Below are 21,023 nucleotides of genomic sequence, written 5' to 3'. Positions count from 1 at the left end.
TGTTCTAAAAGTAGTGTTCTTATGAGATGCTCATGAGTTTTTGTTAACTCTCCTCCTTTTAGTCTTCTGAACATATTTCAATTTATTTCTTAAATTGTAGTGAGCAGAATTGAACATAACTGTTTAACCAGCCCAGAGAATATCTATTACATCTTGTTTTAGAAAACATATTTCTGTTAATGCATTCTAAATTGCCATGGACTATTTTAACATCACACTGTTGGTTAATGCTGAATTTACTGTCCCGAATTTTTCATATGCTCCTGTTAAACCATGTTTCTCCCATCCTAGCCTTAACAGTGTTTTTAGACCCAAGTTCATATCCTTACATTTATCCTTTTTACATTGTATTTTGTTTTATTGGGCCCATTGTTCAACCTGTGAGATGGTTTTGATCATTGCACCTGACCCTGGGGAAGGGAAAGAAGTAACAGAGTAAAACTGTGGACAGCTAGAAGTTAGAGCAGAATTTCCCCTCATTTCTTGGAAGATATAACTAATGCACGACAATGAAAAACCTTCTCTGATTAGTACACCTGATTTATGTGTGTTCCTTATTAATAAATTTGCCTAAGCTTTGAGGGGAAAACCATTATGCTTGGGTCCGTTAGTATTTATTCCATACCAACTTGCCCTGCGCCTCACCATAAGGACTAGATGAAGTGTTTTTACAGGTAGGATGCCAGCTGTAAAACACTTTCCATCCTTGCTCAGCTCAAAAAAAAATCTGAAGTCCCAGTTTTGTGCACAGGTATGTCCTTCTTTGCAAAGGAGAGACCAGTTTCTCCCGCCTTGTTCTTCTCCACCATGTGAAGTCAAATGGGTTTTTGACACTCTTCCTCTATAGGGAGGTAGGGATGACAAAAAAGAATTGACCTCCACATATTCAAAAATATTTGAGAGTTTCAGTCCATAGTTATGCTTCATTTTACATAACTTTTCATTTTTTAACTTACAACATTAAGAAAATGTGTTTGGCTTAAAAAATTAGAATTGGTGAACTCAAGAAAAAAAAAATAGCAGACAGATTTTTCCCTTCTGTATTTACTGATAAACCCACACCAATCCCCTCAGCACCAGTTTGCAGTGGTGCACAGGAAGTAGAAGCAAATAGGGGTTCCAGGATGTGATCACCTGAGGGCATGCAGCAATTTTCCATGCTTACTTACCATGTTCAGGGATTTGGGAAGGACCTTCCTAGGCACTGTCACTAAGCAGCTCTTTGAGATAGTGCATCTTCCACCTGCTCTGTGTGTCTAATTATTCAGATGCCCCAGCTATGTAGCAAAATATTATACCTCATTGCTTGCTGGGCGGTCCAGAAGTTTAGATTGGAAACACAGATAAGATGCTGAACTGCTGGTATTCAGGGGCTTAGAGAATTCTCTATCAGTCAGAAAAATAGGAGTGATCTGTTCCAAATGGTATGGGAACTACACAAAGGAAATCAGTGAGTAGGAATGTGTTTCCAGAAGGAAGATGATTATGGGACAACATACACAATTACTTCAGAAGAGCACAAATAAAGCGTTTGCCTGTGATGTTTTTTTTAAGCCGGTTGAAAGACATAGAAGAGAGTGAAAGTCTTGCAAATCTTTTTATTTATTTATTTATTTATTTATTTATTTATTTATTTATTTATTTGAGATGAAGTCATGCACTGTTGCCCAGGCTGGAGTGCAGTGGCACGATCTCGACTCACTGCAACCTCCACCATCTGGGTTCAAGCAGTTTTCCTGCCTCAGCCTCCCAAGTAGCTGGGGTCACAGGCTCCCGCCACCATGCCTGGCTAATTTTTGTATTTTTAGTAGAGATGGGATTTCACCATGTATGGTCAGGCTGGTCTTGAACTCCTGACCTGAAGTGATCTGCTCATCTCAGCCTCCCAAAGTGTGGGATTTCAGGCATGAGCCACCATGCCCTGCCTCGGTCTTGCAAATCTAACAAATAATATTTGAACCCCTCTACAGTGATTTCAAACCACAACAATCTCAGAGATTTCATGAATAAATGGATATCCAAGATGACATTTACCTCTGAATGTTTCAATATTGAGTATTTAACAGTGAGAAAATTAAGGTATTCAATTCTCAAGAAAGTTTTTGAGTCTTTCTGCAAATTTTCAGGATATAAACAAGAAATTCCTGCCTGGTATAAAGCTGTGTGTGTGTGTATATATATATATATATATATAAAATATTGTGTGTGTATATATATAATGTGTATAATATACATATATACATATATATGTGTATATATATATGTAATGTGTGTATGTATGTATGTGAAAAAGAAAAGAAAATATAGATAAGTATAAAACATAATAAAATAAATACTCCCACACCCAAAACTCTATTTTTCTTTCTTTCTTTTTCTTTTTTCTTTTCTTTTTTGAGACAGGCTCTTGCTTTGTCACCCAGGCTAGAGTACATTGTGCGATCCTAGGTCACTGCAGCCTCGGACACTTGGGTTCAAGCAATCCTCCTACCTCAGCTTCCCAAGTAGTAAGTACCTAGGACTACATATGTATGCCACCATGCCTGGTTAAATTTTTTATTTTCTGTAAAGATGGGGCTCACTGTGTTACCAGGCTGGTCTCAAACTCTTGGCCTCAAGTGGTCCTCCCAAAGGGCTGGAATTACAGATATGAGCCACTGTGCTCTGCCTCAATACCAAATTTATGTAACTGTAAATATTTTGCTTTTTCTTCAGATCTTTTTTAAAGAAATGATTAAAGTTGAAATTCTTTCTTTTGCAATCACACCCTGATCGTTATCTTCCCAAACACCCAGTAATGGATCCAGTCCATGCTCTGTAACTGCGTATGTTACACATATTCTCCAGAAAAGATATGTATTATTGTTTGTTTTGTATGCTTATGAAAATTATGTTGATACTGTATTTAATATTTTGCAGCTTTTTTATTCAACATTGTTTTGTGATTGCCTCAAGTTGATTCATATAGATCTAAGTTACTCATTTTAAGAGCTGTTTTATATATTAACATATAACAGTATCATCATTTTAAAATTCATTCCTGGAAAAATGAGAATATTGGTTGTGTCTTAGCTCAGGCTGCTATAACAAAATGCCATAAGCTGGATAACTTAACAACAGAAATTTATTTCTCACAGTATTTCTCTGAAAGTTGAAAGTCTGAGATCAAGGTGCCAGTATGGTTGGGTTCTGGTGAGGGCCCTCTTTTAGGTTGCAGACTACTGATATCTCATTTTATCCCCACAGGATGGAAAGAGAGCAGGAGAGTAATCTGGGGGTCCCTTTTTTAAGGGCACTAATCTCATTCATGAGGCCTGCACCGTCATTGTCTAATGACCCCGTCCATAGGCCCCACCTCTTAATATCACCCTGAGATTAGATTTCAACATATGTGTTTGAGGAGGACACACACATTCAGTATTTAACATTCTGCTCCTGGCCCTCCACAATTCATGTCTTCACATGCAGAATGCATTATTTCCATCCCAGTAGCCTCAAAAGTCTTAACTTGTTCTAGCATTGGTTCTCAAGTCTGAAGTGCAAAGTCTTATCTAACTATCATCTAAATCAGATATGAGTGATTCTTAAGGTATCATTCATTCAGAGACAGAACTCCTCTCCAGCTGTGAACATGTAAAACCAAATATTAGGTTGGTGCAAAAGTAATTGCGATTTTTGCTACTTTTAATGGCAAAAAACCACAATTACTTTTGCACCAACCTAATAAGTTATGTGCTTCCAAACTACAGTAGTGGGACAGATGTAGAATAGATATCCCCATTTCAGAAGCAAAGGAATAGGAAAGAAGAAAAGAGTGATAGCTTTTAAGTAAGTCCAGAACCTAGCAAGTCAAACTCCATATCTCAGGGCTGGAGAATAATCCTCTTGTGCTTGATGCTGTGCACTCCAGGCCCACTGGGGCAGAGGTCCCATTTTCCAGACCCAGTAGAGTTGAGATATTGCTCTGCACCCCTGCCAAATTGGGATCTCAATCCTAGGGTTCTGCTGGGCAGGCACCAAACCTCCACAGCTCTTCCCAGTCCTACCCCCATGCCTTTGATTGGAGGTAATCTAACTTGTTGAAAATCAGGCAATTCTTCCTCCACCCTTTGCAACATAGGATGAAGCCCTGATGATCTCTGGATCATTTTTTTGTGGTCATTCTTCCCTTGTCTTCAAGAATAGATCATGTTTGCAGCTGAAAAGTTTTATGGTCTTCCCTGTAAAATCCAAAAAATCTGACAACATTTCTTCATTCCTTCCCATTCAGTTCAAACTGGCAGTTTTCCTGCTGAGGTAGCTAATTCAGTCTATGCTTCACACCATACTAATCTCCTTATCAAATGGTGGCTTGGTAATACTCTTAGTGTTCTCTTTTAAACATGCTTTCTCATTTTGTGCAATATGGATTGGCTGAGAATTTTCCAAGCTCATAAGTTCTAGTTTGTTGTTGTTTGGTAAGTCCCTCTTCACATCATTTCTCTCTTCTCACATTTTACTAAACAGTCAGGAGGAACAAAGCCGTGCCTTCAGTACTTTGCTGAGAAATATCCTCAGCTAAATAGCCAACTTCATTGCTCACAAGTCCCAACTTCCACAAAACACTAATAATATGAACACAATTCAGCCAAGTTGTTTGCTGCTTAATAACAAGGATTGCCTGTTCTCCATTGCACAAGATGGAGAAAAGGACAGTGAAATTTACGGTGTTAATGAGGATAATAACATGTTTTTACTTCAGTCTGAGAATTCATCAAAATGGCCTTTACTATCCATATTTCTACTAACATTCAGTCCTTGATTACATATGTATTCTTTAAGAAGATGGAAGCTTTCTCTACAGCTCTTCTCTTCCCTTTCTGAGCCCTAACCAAATCACCTTTAAAAGTCCCTTCATGACAATCTTGGCTTCTTCTAGATGTACTTCACAACTCTTGGTGAGTTCCAAAGCTGCTTTCACATTTTTAGGTATTTGTTATAGCAGCACTCCACTTCTCAGTACCCATTTCTCTCTTAGTTTGGGCTGCTGTAATAAAATACCATATGTAGGGTGGCTTATCAATAACAGACATTTATTTCTCACAGTTCTGGGGGCTGGAAAGTTCAAGATCAAGGTGATGGCCTATTTGGTGTCTGGTGAGGGCCTGCTGCCTGGTTGTAGATGACTATCTTCTTTCCATGTCCTCACATGGAGAGAAGAAGAACCAACTCTCTGGCCTCTTCCTATAAGAGCACTAATCCCATTCATGAAGGCTCTGCTCTTGTGACCTAATTACCTCTGAAAGGCCCCACCTCCAAATATCATTATATTTGGCCCCATCTCCAAATGTCATTACATTTGGGGTTACATTTCAACATATGAATTTGAGGGGGACATAAACATTCAGTCCATAACAGGTTGTTTCCAATTTAAGGTGTTAAATATACTGTAATTAGTGTCTTCATATAAAGGTTTGAGTCTCTCCAGTGTATAAACATAAAAATGGAATTTGTCATAGGTTATGTGTATTGTGAACTACATGTAGTCAATATTGTTCTTCAAAGTGATTTCTCAATGTATATTCCTACCATTAGTGTGAGGAGTTTTTAATTTACCCAAGTACTCTTCCAAAATTGATATTGTATGACTTTTTAACAGTGGAAAATTTGGATGTGGAATACTTTTTTATCCACATTTCTCTGATTAATAGTTCTGAGCATCTATTCATTTAATTTGGAGTATTTATATTTTCCTCTTTTATGACCCGCCTGCAAATTTGTTTGCCAATTTTTCTATTAGGTTTTTATGTTGTTAAATTGCAATGTGTTACTTATTATTACGGATAATATTCCTTTGTATCTTCCAGTATGATTCTCTTATTTTTCTTGTTTCTATTTTATTGTTTCCTTATTTGCTCAAAACTTGTTAATAAATTAAACTATATAAAAAAAAGCTTTTCCTTTTGAGCTTGATCTTATAGTAAGAAATCCTTTTCTGCTCTGAAGCTATAGTCTACATTTTTATGACAGTTTTAGAATTTGTAACATCTATTTTTGTATTCATGTTTTGAGTTTATTTTTGCATGTATTATCACTTGGAGGTGTAATTTTTTATATGTAAGTGCAAATATCTCAACACCGTTTTTGAGTAGTCTGTCATTCCTGAATGATAAAGATGCATACTCTAATTTAAGCCAGGATTGCATAAATGCCTGAAGGTTACTCAGCTCTCTGAGAGTTTTATTATTTTGATCTACATATCTGTTCCCATGCCATTGCCTAATTATTATGACTTCTATATTATTGATAGAACAAACACCCCCACTTATTTTTATTTTCAGACATGTCTTCAGTCTTCCATGTAAGTTTTAGAATTCATTTGTTAAGTTCCATGAATGATTGAATTAGAATTTTTACTGCGATCACATTGAATTTATTTATTTATTTATTTATGTATTTTGAGAAGGAGTCTCACTCTGTTGCCCAGGCTGGAGTGCAGTGGTGCGATCTCGGCTCACTGCAAGCTCCTCCTCCCAGGTTTATGCCATTCTCCTGCCTCAGCCTCCCAAGTAGCTGGGACTATAGTCGCCCACCACCACACCTGGCTAATTTTTTGTATTTTTAGTAGAGATGGGGTTTCACCATGTTAGCCAGGATGGTCTCGATCTCCTGACCTCGTGATCCACCCGCCTCGGCCTTCCAAAGTGCTGGGATTACAGGTGTGAGCCACCATGCTCGGCCTTGAATTTATAAAATAATTGAGGACAATTAAGATTTTGGTCTTCCCACTTGAGAAGATAACCCAACTCTGTATTCAGGTCTTATTTTATGTTTTTTGATAAAGTTTTGTAATATTTCTAGAGTTCTTATACAATTTTTGTTATAAATATTACCAGTTACTGTTTTGGTTTTGCTATTGAACTATGCCTTTATTTCTCTTATATATTCAAATTCATTATTGCTAGTGTATTAGAAGTATATGATATTTTAAAGCTTAAACTGGCATCCCTCTTGAACTGCCTCTAATACTTATCTGCCGAATCTCTTGGAAGTTTTATGTTGATAACCATATCATTTGTAAATAGTAAAGTTTGTATTTTCTTTTCCAATTTTTATTTATTTTTTCTAATTTTGTTGCATTGGCTGCAAAATTAATAATTTTGAATGTTGGGTATATAGACTTTATTGTTTTCTTCTTATCGTTAATAGGAATGCTATAAAATTCACCATTCTACAAATATTTGTGTACCTAGTATGTGCCAAGCATTGTTACAACAATGAACAAAACAGACAAAAGTGTCTACCTTCATCAAATTTATTGGCTACTTGGTTAGACAAACAAACAGGTAAAACTTGTAGTATGACTAGTGATGATACATTATATGGAGACAAGTTAAACAGGAAAGGGTAACAGGTCATACTGGGGATGGGGTGAGGGAGTTCATTTTTAAATAAGATGGTCATGAAGGCTTCAAGGAGAATGTAACATTTCAGTAAATACTTGAAGGAGTGAAACCCTAAGTGTGAAACAAGTGCAAAGGTCTTGACACATAATTGTACCAAGCATGGCTGAGGAGCAGCAAGGAGGCCATTGTGATTGAAACAGACAACAAGAGGCAGAGACAAGGAGATACATTCAGGGGAGTAACAAAAAAGCAGACTGTAAGTGTAAGAACTTCACTCTGAATAAGATGGTAAGCCACTGGAAGTTTTGGATTGGATTTGAATGGAAGAGTCTTTGCTGAAATTATCTGACTTAGGTTTGAAAGGCTCATCCTGGCTGCTGTCTTGAGAATAGAATAAAATGGAATTGTAATAGAAGGAGATAGGAGGTGGTAGAAACAGAAGATGGGTAGCAGATACCAGTTAAGAAGTCTCACATTTGCTGATCTGCTGATGTGACATCCAGATGAAATAGACGAATCAAGGATGAGTCCAGGATTTTTTGGTGTGAAAAATGAGAAGGATGAGGATTTTCATTCAGTAAAATTGGAGAAACTGTGGGAAGAACACGTTTTTGGGAAAAGATAATGAGGGCAGATTAGAGGATGTTAAGTTTGAGAAAGCCAAGTGAAGATATTGAGTAGGTAGTTGGATATATGCATCCTGAATTCAGGAAAATTATCTTCACTGGGTATGTAAATTTGAGGATTTTGTGCAGAAAGCTGGTAGACCCAAAAAAGTCTCAATGAGTTCATCAAAGAAGTGATAGAGAAGAAAGACAGAACACTGTGGCCATTCAAAATTTGGAAGCGAGGAAGATGAAAAGGAAACAAGAAAGTAGACTGCAAAGAAGTGATGAGAAAGCAGACAGGTGAGTATGGTGCCCAGGAGGCAAGAGAAGAAAGTATTTCAAAGAGGGTGGAGTTAAAATAGTCAGATTGGACTACTGTAGACAAAGTATCATAGTTGGGTAGCTTAAAAACAACGTAAATTTGTTTTTCACAGTTTTGTCGGCTGGGAAGTATAAGATCAAGATGGTGGCCTATTTGGTGTCTGGTGAGGGCCTGCTTCCTGGTTGTAGAAGATTGTCTTTCTGTATCCTCACATGGTGGGGAAAAGCAATCCAGTTCCCTGGCCTCTTCTTATAAGGGCACTAATCCCATTCATGAGAGCTCAGCTATCATGAGCTAATTACCTCCCAAAGGCCCCAGCTTTTATTACCATCACAACTGGGGTTTGGACTTCAACGAATGTATTTTGGAAGGGCAAATTCTGTCCATCGTAGTGTAAAAGGCTGTTGGCCCAGAAGGAGATGGCAAAATAACTCTTGGACTTAATAATATGGGGACATTGAGATGTCTACAAAATCTGTTTCATTAGAGGGTTAGGGCAGCCCACCCATTTTCATAATTGATGTAGTCTTAAATTTAATTCTTGAGTGTATCTAAACAGAGAAACATAGACTTTTATTTTAGCCAGGTCATTAAGTTCAGCATCCTATTTTACCAATTTCAGTTCTGTTTCTTATATTCTACCCCTTCCCTCTAATTTTGTTTTCTTCTGACTGAAGTAGGTTCCAGCAAATATTTGAGTAATCAACTCAGTGAGTTTATCAGAAATAATCTTCACTCTTGAATTTTTACTTAGATGCATATAAAATTGTAGGATGATTATTATCCCTCAGCACTTGGAACACGTAACTCCATTGCCCACCATCTTCAGCATCTAATATTGCTCATGGAAAGTCCACTGGCAATCAAAGCATTACTTGTGTGTGGGTAATTCAGCTTTTGTCTTTATCATCTAGATGTGTTTTTACTATTTTGTTTATAAGTGTAGATTTATTTTTATTTTTATTCATCCTACTCAGCACGTGGTATACTCCTTTATGTGAGGCTTTGTTCTGTTTTGTTTTCTTCCAGTTCTGGGGAGTTCTTGGCCGATTTTCCTTAAAATATTATGAGTTTCCTGACAATCCATTATTTTTCCCCTTATGAAGAAAATCTTGTTGGGTATATATTGGGGCCTTTCAATGTTACTGGTCTGCTTATCTCAATTCTCTTTTCATGTTGTAGCTTTTCATCACTCTTTGCTGAATTCTGAGTATATTCCTTGGCACCATCTTCGGGATTGTTTGGGAAAGAAATGATTATGTGTAAATCTTTTAATAGCTATTTGTGTTTGTTTTTACATTCCCGTTATGTCTTTTCTTATTTCATATTTGCCAATTTTTGTTTTATAATTTATTTTATTTTATTATTTATTTTTAATTGACAGATAATAATTGTACATATTCATGGGGCACATAATGATGTTCCAGTACATAAAATGTAGAGTGATAAGGTCAGGATCATTAACCATATTCATCATCTTAAACATTTATCATTACTCTGTGTTGGGAATTTTCAATATCCTCCTTCCAGCTATTTAAAACTATATATTATTGTTAACTTTAGTCATCCTACAGCGATGTGGAACACTATAACTTATTCCTCCTATCTAGCTGCCATTTTATATCCCTTAAAAAGTGTATCCATATCCCTCCCTTACTCCTGCCCTTCCCAGCCTCTGGTATGCTATGTCCTTCTTTTTACTTCTATGAAATCAATGTTTTTTAAACTTCTACATATGAGTGAGAATATGTGGTATTTAACTTCTGTTCCTTGCTTATTTCACTTAATATAATATCTTCCAGTTCCATCCATGTTGCTGTGAATGACAGGGTTTCATTATTTTTAATGGCTAAATTAGTATTCCATGATGTATATATACCGCATTTTCTTTATTCATTAATCTGGTTTTGGACACCTTGGTTGATTCCATAGCTTGGCTATTGTGAATAGTGCTGCAGTCAACATGGAGGTGCATGTATCCAAAAGGCATCCAAATTGGAAAAGGGGAAGTCAGATATGTTTTATAATTTATTGTTCTCCCATTTAAATTGTATTCTTTCATTTATCACATTGTTTATCTTAAATATATGTTTGTTAAACTAATTTTAGGTGATTCTGTTATTAGCATTTGATCAGGAATATATTAATCTCCTAATTGTTGAGTTGGTTGTCTGTTTTCTGGTGTTAATATGGATTTTTGCTTTCAGGTAACACATTGAGTGAGAGATGTATTTCTTACTGTCACTTACTCTTCATAATGTAATGCTTTTCATTTGTTTCCACTAATCCCTTAAGACCCTTAGTCTTGAAGCAGCTGTTTTATCAGTATCTCAGGATTCCCTGCCATCTGCCAGTGATTTTGGAAAATTCCCTGACCCAGTCACTGAACAAATAAGCTGATTGGCTGAAGTCTGATCTGGATGGCTTTCTCTGCATCCTACCCTTTCTGCAGCTAGGCATTACTGAATAGTAGAAATTATTTTTTCAGTACCTTTTTATGAATGGCACAATCACAGCCCCTGATTTTTTGCAGGCAACCTGGAATCAGACTCCCACTCCTCCTAGGGGAGCATCTGACACCTCACTGGAGTGTGGGACCTTTGTCCGCTTCTGTTTCAATATCTGAATTGCAGAATTACTGTGGCTTTAGACCCCATTCACCTACGACTGTGGTTTTCTGCTCTGTTTCTGGTCGAAAAATATGTTTATCTGGTTTTCAAGAATACAGTATTTTTTGAAGTGTTTATCATTGTATTCAGAACTGAAAATATCATTTTAAAATAATAGCTCATAATGCCAAAATAACCTGAAGCACTTTATAGTTTTAATAAGTACTGCTCTCAGCCACACATTTGACAATATATGTGTATGATTTATATACATTGCCTATTTATGAAAAACATCATTCAGTAGATTGCATTACTTTTTCTAAGAGTTCATGCTAAATTTGATATTACTCAAAGACAAAACTTTTTATTTTAATCCTCAATACAATCTTAGATCAGGATTGGTCCTATAAATAGGTAGCAACTCATTTGGCCTTATTTGTAAGATCACAGATAGGACATTCTGTATCCCAATATTTATTTTATCTGCCATGATATATAAATTCCATCAGAGTAATTCCCCTGAATTTGATGACTTTTATTTTCCCCCAAGTCTCCGTTAAATAAAAATAAATTTGGGGGATGGAAGAAGAGAAGCTAATGCCTTTGCAACACTGACACCTAACAGAAAATAAGGCCTTTTGGTAATGTTATTAAGGTTAGGCCTCTGGAGGATGAGTCAAAAGTGCCAAAAAGGATATTGTGTTTCAAAGGAAGTGAGAGGGCGCCAAGAATAAACTTGATCTTCCTCATACTCTTATATAGTTAGAAACCATGCAACAATCATTTATAAAGCTCAATTTACCTTACTGTAAACATTAGTGGAAAAACGAGTTACATACACCCTCTATAATCACCGAATGGTGTCCATAAAAAAGGCAGATTTAATCATTCTTGAGTAAAGAAGGAAGTTAAAAATAAATTTTCAAACCTTATCATATTTACTTTACCAACAATCTTGATTACGTGGCAACTTTGTTGCTATAATTTTATGCAGCAGATCAAGGTAGACGTTCCTCCCCAAAGTTTTTAGTATATTCTTCTAAAAAGTTTTCCTGAGAATTTTTAGTTTGGCCTCTCAAGCTTCCTTATTTTACCTTTTCTTAAATTACCTCCCTCCTTCCATAGTGAAATGAGCCTTCCTTCAGCATAGGCAACTTATCCTTATTGCTTTTTTCATACCCAATTTTTTTTTTTTATCTCTTTCAGCCAACTGGGTCCTGAAGTAGCTGAAATGCGAAAAAGGCAGCAGTCCCAAAATGAAGGAACACCTGCCGTGTCTCAAGCGCCTGGAAACCAGAGGCCCAACAACACCTGTTGCTTTTGTTGGTGCTGTTGTTGCAGCTGCTCCTGGTATGTCATGTTACCTGTAGGATGCCACACCCAGGCTTGGCAGGCATTAGTGTGAACATGCATGCCAAATCTCAGAACTGTAGAAACTGCTCAACATGTCTTTTTTTGTTCTTTCTTTGCAAGTACGACTTATTGAAGACTATCATTGGTTTAATGCAAATACTTTCACAAACAAAATATATAATATTTCCCCAAAATCTACATTTAAATTGATAATAAGGTAAAAAAAAAATGAAGAGGTGTTTTATATCATGTTTTTCTCCATCCATGCTTCTTAAAGATATGGGTAAAAATAAGATTTTAGTTACATTTGTATTTATCAATAAGCAATATTCTCCAATGTTACAGTCAAGAACATTAAAATAACATCTAGTAATATTGCATGTAGTATTGAATGTGTTTTTTTCTTTTTAATTCTCTGCTGCTACTTGATAGGGTGTTGAGCATTCAGCTGTATGACCAGATAACTGTAAGTCAGGGTAACAACCTCTGCCCAGAATTCCTGCCAATAAGGACAGAGAGAAGAGTCATTGACTCACAACTACCTATCTAAAAGGTCAGTGGCTGTGCTTGGAATGAAGTCCAACTCAGTTCATTGAAAAATCCTGAAATTAGAGCCAGAGAACCTGCTTCCCATTGTAGTGTTATCACTGGCAGGCTCTGGGACATCATGCAAACTCATAATCTCTTTGTCCTTTGATTTCCTCATTGGCAAAATGATGAAGAGTTAGACAAGCTAATTCCCAAGGTGCCATCTAGTGCTAAACATCCATGATCCAGGGAGCTCAGAGAACCTGCTCGAGTTCTGGATTCGTAAAGTGCCTAACATTTATGCAGATGAGATTCCTCAAGGGGATGCTAGACTTCATGGAACTTTCCTTTGAACCATACATTTTGGGGTCTTTTAACATACAGTTTACAAGTGGATCTTCTAGCCCAGCAGTGGTCTTCTGGGTATCCCCAGACTAATTCAGAACCTAGAGAAAGGCCCATATGTTGGAGTCATCTCTCTGTGTATTATCTCTACAGTTTCCCAACATATATTGAAGTTTCTTTTTTGATATGGCAAAACGTTGTATCATTGTGGCCAAAAGAAGGTAAAGAGGGCTGTACTAGAGTGGTACCCTTGGTGATGAACAAGTTCCATCCACTCTAGAAAACTCCAGTTTCAGAAAAACATCAGTCATTGTAGTAATCTGGAAAGCTTAAGTAGTTTTTATAGATATCAATATTGCTTCCCAGATGATGATTCTTTGTTACAGAAAGTCATACTGTATTAGTCCATTTTTATGCTGCTATAAAGAAGTACCTGAGACTGGGTAATTTATAAAGAAAAAGAGGTTTAATGGACTCACAGTTCCACAGGGCTGAGGAGGCTTCACAGTCATGGCAGAAGGTGAAGGAGGAGCAAAGGCATGTCTTACATGGTGGCAGGCAAGAGTGCATGTGCAGGGGAACTGCCCTTTATAAAACCATCAGATCTCGTGAGATTTATTCACTGTCATGAGGACAGCATGGGAAAAAACCATCCCCATGATTCAATTACCTCCCACCACATCCTTCCCATGACACATGGGGATTATGAGAGCTAAAATTCAAATGAGATTTGGGTGGGGACACGGCCAAACCATATCATATACATAATTTGTTTTCTTTCATTATTAAGCCTTAATAATTTAAGATGGAGGAAACAGAGTTTGAGATGAAGTAAATATTTCAATCATAGTTGTGTAATCTTTTTCTGTGGCATGCCTAAAGAGATTATCTAGCTCTGGTCTTAATCTGTGAAGTACCATGTAGTGACTTACTATAGTGGTTCTGAAGTCAGACTGCTGGGGTTCAAATCTTATCCTCACCCATCTCTATCTGCGTGACCTTCAGCAAGTTAGTTAAATGCCAGTAATAAAAATCCCTGCCTCGTAAGGTCATTGTAAAATTAAATGAGATAAAATACATAACAAGCCAAGAGCAGTGTCTGACACACAGTTAAGCATTTAATAAGAGTTAGCTCTCTGGGCTATGGAACACTTCATATTGGAAAATAAAGATCACTTTAAAGAGGAACTGGCTTGAAATACTGTTTTAAAAAAAGATCAGTTTGTAGCTATAACACGAAAATTGTCTTGGAAAAGAAAGCTATTTTATTTTAAATTCTGTATAAAACATCACCAATATATTGTTACACAAGGTTGAGGAATAGACTTCTAGTGCTCATTTGCACTATACCAGGTTCCTGTAATCGGTATATGATTTTCCTTAGCTGCCAAAACTTATTTCTGAATTGCTTTGGAATTAAAACCCCAGAACAGATAGAATACTGAAGTTTCTTTGTGCTATATGTATTAGCTGCCATATAAATATTTAGTGAGATTTGCTTTTATCAATTTTTAAAGGACACATTAAATAACAAAACATTTAACATTAGCACATGAGCAAGAGATTATTGCAGTACACAGACAATAGATGGAGAACAAAACAGCTTTCGGAAGCTGCATCAACTCTCTACACCTCTAGAGTAGATCCCCAAACATTGGGTACGTTGGCTGCATGCTCTGTTAGCTCTAGACTAGCAATGTCCTTGTCAGGAGCTGCATTTGTTGTCAATGAACATTGGATGCCTGAGTCTAGGCCATAAAATATACAGTCTATAAATTTACAAGTCCTTCTATATATGATAAATGATAGAAAATTTCTAATTGTTATAAACCACTTGATTATTATTTATTTATTTATTTGTATTTGAGACAAAATCTGCTCTGTCATGCAGGCTTGATTGCAGTGGCACAGTCACAGCTCACTGTAAGCTCCAACTCCTGGGCTCAAGTGATCCTCCCTCCTCAGCCTCCCCAGTAGCTGGGACTACAGGTGCATGCCACCACACCTGGCTAATTTTTTTTTTTTTTTTTTTTTTTAGTGGAGTTAGCATCTTGCTATGTTGCTTGAGCTGGTCTTGAACTCCTGGGCTCAAGCAATCCTAAAATGCCTCAGCCTCTCAAAAGTGCTGAGATTTACAGCCATGAGCCACTGGGCCTGGCCACTTAATTTTTTTAAAAGGACAAAAGTTAAAGTTCCTTGAACTATGGATTTTAATTATGACTATATTGTCTTATTGCAAATGAAAATGTCCTTTACCCATATGTTTTTAAAATATCATTATTTTTATACTTCAAGTTTATAAAAGAAAATTGTACAGGCTTTCTGGAGTAAAAAGAAAAAGAAATAAATGTTCTTCAGATTTTCCAGGCTAGGTCAAAGGAGCAGAACAAAAAGAAACACTAAAAATGTAATTTAGGGACTAAAAAAAAAAAAGTTAGAAATCAAAATATGAAGTAACTGTCATTCGTGAATGGGACCAGTTGTCATGTGGCTGAATTTACTTCCTTTTAAGGAAATAGAGTGGTAGGAAAATAAATTTCTGTATCTAGTAATAAATATAAATACCTCACCCTAAGCTTCATGTTATGGGTTTTTTAACAGTGTAATATTTCCCTCAAATTTGCACTTCCCATTCATATTTCATTGTCAGCTCTTCTCTCATTTTTAAATAGATTCCTGTCTTTATAACATTACCACCACATTTTTTGCGGGGAGGATACAGAGAGTGAGTACATAACTGCTGAATGTTTCCACAGTTTCTTTCAAAATTCTAAACTGTTTAGACAGGCTTCATAGTGATTTAAGCTGGTCCATTCTCTATCTCTGTCATAGAGGCACTTTCTCCCCCCACGTCAGTCTCTCTCCTTATCTCCCTTTTCTCCTCATAGCCCTTGCAATTAAAGAAGAGAAAACAGGAGGATGCGGTTTAGAATCATTAACATCCTTAAATACACAAGCAATGGATGCCCAAATCCAGGGCATAAAATGGACACTCTATAAACATGCAAGACCTTCTATTCATGGGACCAAGCTAGGGTGAAGCAACCATTTTGTCAAGACCATTTGTCTACAGGTTCAGGGTTGACACTGGCAAGTGGAATGTCTCGTTTCTTCAGATAGTAACCTTCTTCCCTTTTCTTTATAAGAAAGAAAACTTTGAAAGATACTGAAGGCTCCTCTCAAACTGCCTTCAGTCAGGACAGCGTGAAGCAGTGAGGTTGTTCAGATGCTCACATGTGAGATAGCACATATAAAAGTGCAGGGCAGACTAGAAACTGCTGTGTGCTTACAAAAAGGAGGGGCATGAAAATGGCCATAGGAAAGGCAGAGCTTTCAAAGTTTATTATGAGCTTAAAGCTCATTTTCAAATTGTCCTACGAACTCTCTTGCAACATCATTCAGAGGTTGCATTAAAATAACCCATGCTACTTTTTCACATAAAATCTTCAGGTACTAATTCCTCTTTTAATACTGACACTTCTGTGGGTGTCCTATCAAGCAAAACAGGGTTCCCTGTGTGTAAAAATTAGAACCTCAGAGACCTCAGCTACCATCTCTCCAAAATGTTTACGTTGCCCTCTGCTTGGCACATCATGGTGGTGAGATGACGGCTGTGGAGAGGAGAAGAATGAAGTATCACTGGCCACAGCCCTGGCTCCAGCTTGCAGTTTCCAAGAGAATGGTTCTGTCTTTAGCTACTTTATAAATTAGACTTAGGTATAAGCTTTCATTTGAAAAAACAACAACAACAACAACGTTTGGAAAATGTTGTATCTATTTTTACAGGTAAGGATACTGATGGCTTGCTGATGTCAGTAGACCCATTAGGGATCGAGGTGGAACTGAGATGCAAGCCTCTGAATGTCTACTCCCGTTGTTTGGTCCACTTTAATGTGACACTTCCAAGCTTTTCATTTCCAGGTTTGATATGAGCCATTTCCAAACACAGCTTTCTCAGTTGAATTCACAATCTCATGCTCTCCCGGTATTGCCCATGAGATTTGGCCCACTGCACTGGACTCTTCTCAAGAGAAATTGGTCACAGACTGAATTTAGTAAATTAACTAGCCTTTTGAAAGCTAAAATTGTCTCTTTTTTGGATACATTAGTTCCCAGAGTTTCCAGACCATGGGATGGATCTCACTGAGTAAATGTTAAGTGCTTCATAAATATGCTTTGGGCTGCCCCTCCCTCCGTTTCTAACAAGTACCATGGCCTCTATAATTCAAAACAGTGCAAAAATAATGTCCTATTTTATCCTCTGATGCTGTCACACTTTAGCTCTCTGCCAAAGGAAATACTAAGATGCATGCTTTAAAAGTCAAAGGATATTTTTTGAAAGGAAAAACAAAAATCCATGCCTGCACCATGGTAAAGAAACCACTCCCTGGAAATAAAACTCCTCACACAGGCAAGGTGAATCATTTCATCTGAGGCACCAGGGAATACATGGTTTCCTCTGTGCCTGTCACCCTCGGAGAGCTGATTCATCTCACATGGCAGAATACGTTATTCCTGCAGAATAACTCACACTGCACAAGATTTCCAGAGTACTTGTAAACAGACCATCATACATATCACTTACAAAGTAGCAATACAGAAGCCTCCAGTTTGGAAACTCCATCTTGCCATGGCATGGGTAAATTTCCTCAATGTTTTTATCAGTTATATCAACTTTACACAATCAAAAGACATCTATCAAAATGAACCCAAGTTTCTCAGGCCATATACACAAAACCAGAGTGGACAATAGGACTATGGACTGAATGAGAGTTAATGGTAGAAGGAGCCTCACTCTGGTGAAGAAGTCCAGAGTCCCAAGAAGCCAGGAGGAAGAAATTGTAGATAAAGAGGTGGCAGGTGCATTTGGTGACAGGGCTCTGCACGGTGAGGTCTGCTGACCCCAGATACCCCAGTCAGCTTCAAGGTTCAGACCCGGACAAAAAGCTCAAATTTCAGCCAAAGCTGACTCACTCTACATGGCAATGCAGTGAGGACTATCTATGTCTGGATGGGCCAGGATGTACCAGAGCTTCGGGGATGACCTTGGTAATAGACTGGTGCTGTTCATACCCATGGCCATGGCTCCCTCTGCCCTAGAGAAGGCTGAACACATGAAAGGTCAGAGTTTGACTCACCAACCCACTGAACCATTTTTTATACGAGTGATACTCCTGTCTGCCCCATGTTGTTGTTTTTTAGGTTAATACCTTCGGTAAAAATTATATTACATAGATCTTGTATTTGAATTCACAAAACTCCATATTGGTCATTGCTGCCAGGCATTTTTGTAAACAGATAACTGAAGTTTCATGCATTAAAATAGCAAAAAATAGGCCGGGTGTGGTGGCTTATGCCTGTAATCCCAGCCCTTTGGGAGGCCGAGGTGGGTGGATCACCTGAGGTCAGGAGTTTGAGACCAGCCTGACCAACATGGTGAAACCCCGTCTCTACTAAAAATACAAAAATTAGCCGGGTGTGGTGGCATGCGCCTGTAATCCCAGCTACTCAGGAGGCGGAGGCAGGAGAATCGCTTGAACCCGGGGGGCTGAGGTTGCAGTGAGCCAAGATTGCGCCACTGCACTCCAGCCTGGGCAACAGAGAGACTGTCTCAAAAAAAAAAAAAAAGTAAAAAATGCATATTTTGGCTTACATTATTTGGCCAGTATTAGTAGGTGTTTAACATTTGTTGAATGGGTGACGGATTTGGATTTGCCAATTGAGCCTACTTTATGAAATATAAAAACTTGTGTCACAGAAATTCTTTTCAAAAATTACAGGCACATTCTCCCAGGCCACCAGATTTTTTTTTATGCACCATTTTTCTTCATGCTCCTGTGTGTGTGTGTGTGTGTCTGTGTGTGTGTGTGTGTGTGTGTGTGTGTTTTAAAGGTAGTAGTACTACTAATTAGTAGTACAGAGGGCATGAATTTGGGGAGGGAGCACTAAATCTGTTTAGCATTTCTGGGATATAAAGTCAAGAAGAACAAAATAGAAGACTAAGGAGATAGGCAATGACAAATAATCAAATATCTTTTCCACCTTATTAAGGAGTTTACACCTTTTTAGAGATGGGAAGCAATTGAAGAGTTTTAAGTAAGGAGGGGACAAAGTCCATTTTATATTTTAAGTATTCTCCTGAGGGAATGGAAAATGTATGGAAGAACATACAAAAAGTAAGGGGGATGTTAAGAGACTTTTATAATAGCCTTGGTGAGAGATGGTGGGGCCCAACAGAAAGAGACAATAAAAGGGATGGAGAGAAGTGCATATTCAAGAAAAAATGAGGATATACTGCCAAGAATTAGTGATAGACAAGAAAGAGAAGGATGACTCCATATTGCTTCTGTGAGTAGCTGGGTTGCTGGTGATCCCATCAAATGAGAGGACACTGCAATAGGAAGTTATTTAGGCCAAGGATACAAAGATGAGTTCAACTTGCTCTAATTGAGGTATCCAAGAGTTAGTTGTATAAATGAATTTGAAGCTTGCAAGACAAGCGTGGATGAAATATGACAATCTGGGACTCATCAGTTGCAAGAGATGAGAATGACTGGCCCTGGTGAGTATTCCAGGGTGAAAAGCAGGGAGCTACAGACAGAAACCTCAGGACACACCACATTTAAAGAACAATGGAGGAGTGAGATAGTTGCAAACACAGTGGAGAAGAAGTGATGTGAGAAATGGCATGCAAAACGCAGCAAGGGGGCCGGGCACAGTGGCCCACAACTGTAATCCTAGCACTTTGGGAGGACATGGCAGGAGGAAAGCTTGAATCCGGGAGTTCGAGACCAGCCTAGGCAACATAGTGAGTCCCCATCTCTACAAAAAATTTTAAAAATTAGCCAAGTGTGGTACAACGAGGAAGAACTTGGAGAAGGAAAAGCTACTGACAGAGAAAATGAGTGAGCCCCTCTTTGAAGACTCTAAGACCCCATATGCTCCTCCTTCAGGGTGAAGGTTTGCTTTGAGAGAAGTTGGAGTTTCCTTCCTGACTCATTCAAAGCAAATTATTCATTTTCCAAGGCAATATGAAATTCAACCATTCCAAATCCAGGCCAACTTTATTAGCTACCTGGACAATATTTAACAACTTCCTCCAGAAAATTCCAATCAATAAGGCAAAAATGAGGTTGACTTCTTTGCTACCCTTATTTATAAAATTTCATAGTTGTGTTACACCTGATTAAATTAAGTATTAACCCTACTTTTGCTTCTCTCATTAAAATTCTTCAGTATTTCTTATGGGCCTAACCTACTGTCTTTCATGGTCTAGGTGTGGTAGACCTATTACAATCTGCCTGCTATTTTAGGACATGATTCAAGAATTACTTGTTCTGTTTTTGTCAGATAAGACAATCAAATTCACTTTTTGTGAAAATGAAATTGATTTTATAATACTCATGCTGGACTGGGTGCTATAAATTATAGCATGTATAAATGCTATAAAGTCCATATCTTTGTTTCAGACATTAATATATTATGTATTAATGTACATATTTTTGCATGGGAATATCTGTTCCTAAATGAAACACAAATTTCCATCACTGACACTGTGTATAAAGCAATATACTTTTTTTTTTTTTTGAGAGAGTCTTGCTCTGTCACCCAGGCTGCAGTGCAGTGGTGCGATCTTGGCCCACTGCAACCTTGGCCTGCCAGATTCAAGCAATTCTCTTGCCTCAGCCTCCCGAATAGCTGGGACTACAGGCATGCACCACCACACCTGGCTAATTTTTTTTTGTATTTTTAGTGGAGACAGGGTTTCACCATGTTGGCCAGGCTAGCCTCAAACTCCTGACCTCAAGTGATCTGCCTGCCTAAGCCTCCCAAATTGCTGGGATTATAGGCATCAGCCGCCGCTCGCAGCCAAAGC

General features: G+C 37.8%; 1 protein-coding gene across 3 annotated transcripts in view; it reads left to right on the top strand.

The window, feature by feature from the left end:
- Positions 1–21,023, top strand: part of RGS17 (regulator of G protein signaling 17) — a 128,280-nt gene that overhangs the window by 76,916 nt on the left and 30,341 nt on the right. For all 3 annotated transcript variants that reach the window (XR_010134402.1, XM_063707968.1, XM_063707969.1), the window contains one exon: positions 12,128–12,271. Coding sequence is in view for 2 of the 3 variants with exons in the window: in XM_063707968.1 (XP_063564038.1) it covers positions 12,128–12,271 (144 nt within the window). In the remaining variant the exon portion in view is untranslated. The remainder of the gene's footprint in view (positions 1–12,127; positions 12,272–21,023) is intronic.

The sequence above is a fragment of the Gorilla gorilla genome, chromosome 5, assembly GCF_029281585.2.
Source record: "Gorilla gorilla gorilla isolate KB3781 chromosome 5, NHGRI_mGorGor1-v2.1_pri, whole genome shotgun sequence".
In the NCBI taxonomy this organism is placed as follows: domain Eukaryota; kingdom Metazoa; phylum Chordata; class Mammalia; order Primates; family Hominidae; genus Gorilla; species Gorilla gorilla.
The sequence above is the reverse complement of the archived record's forward strand: the minus strand, read 5'-3'. Positions and strand labels throughout refer to the sequence as shown.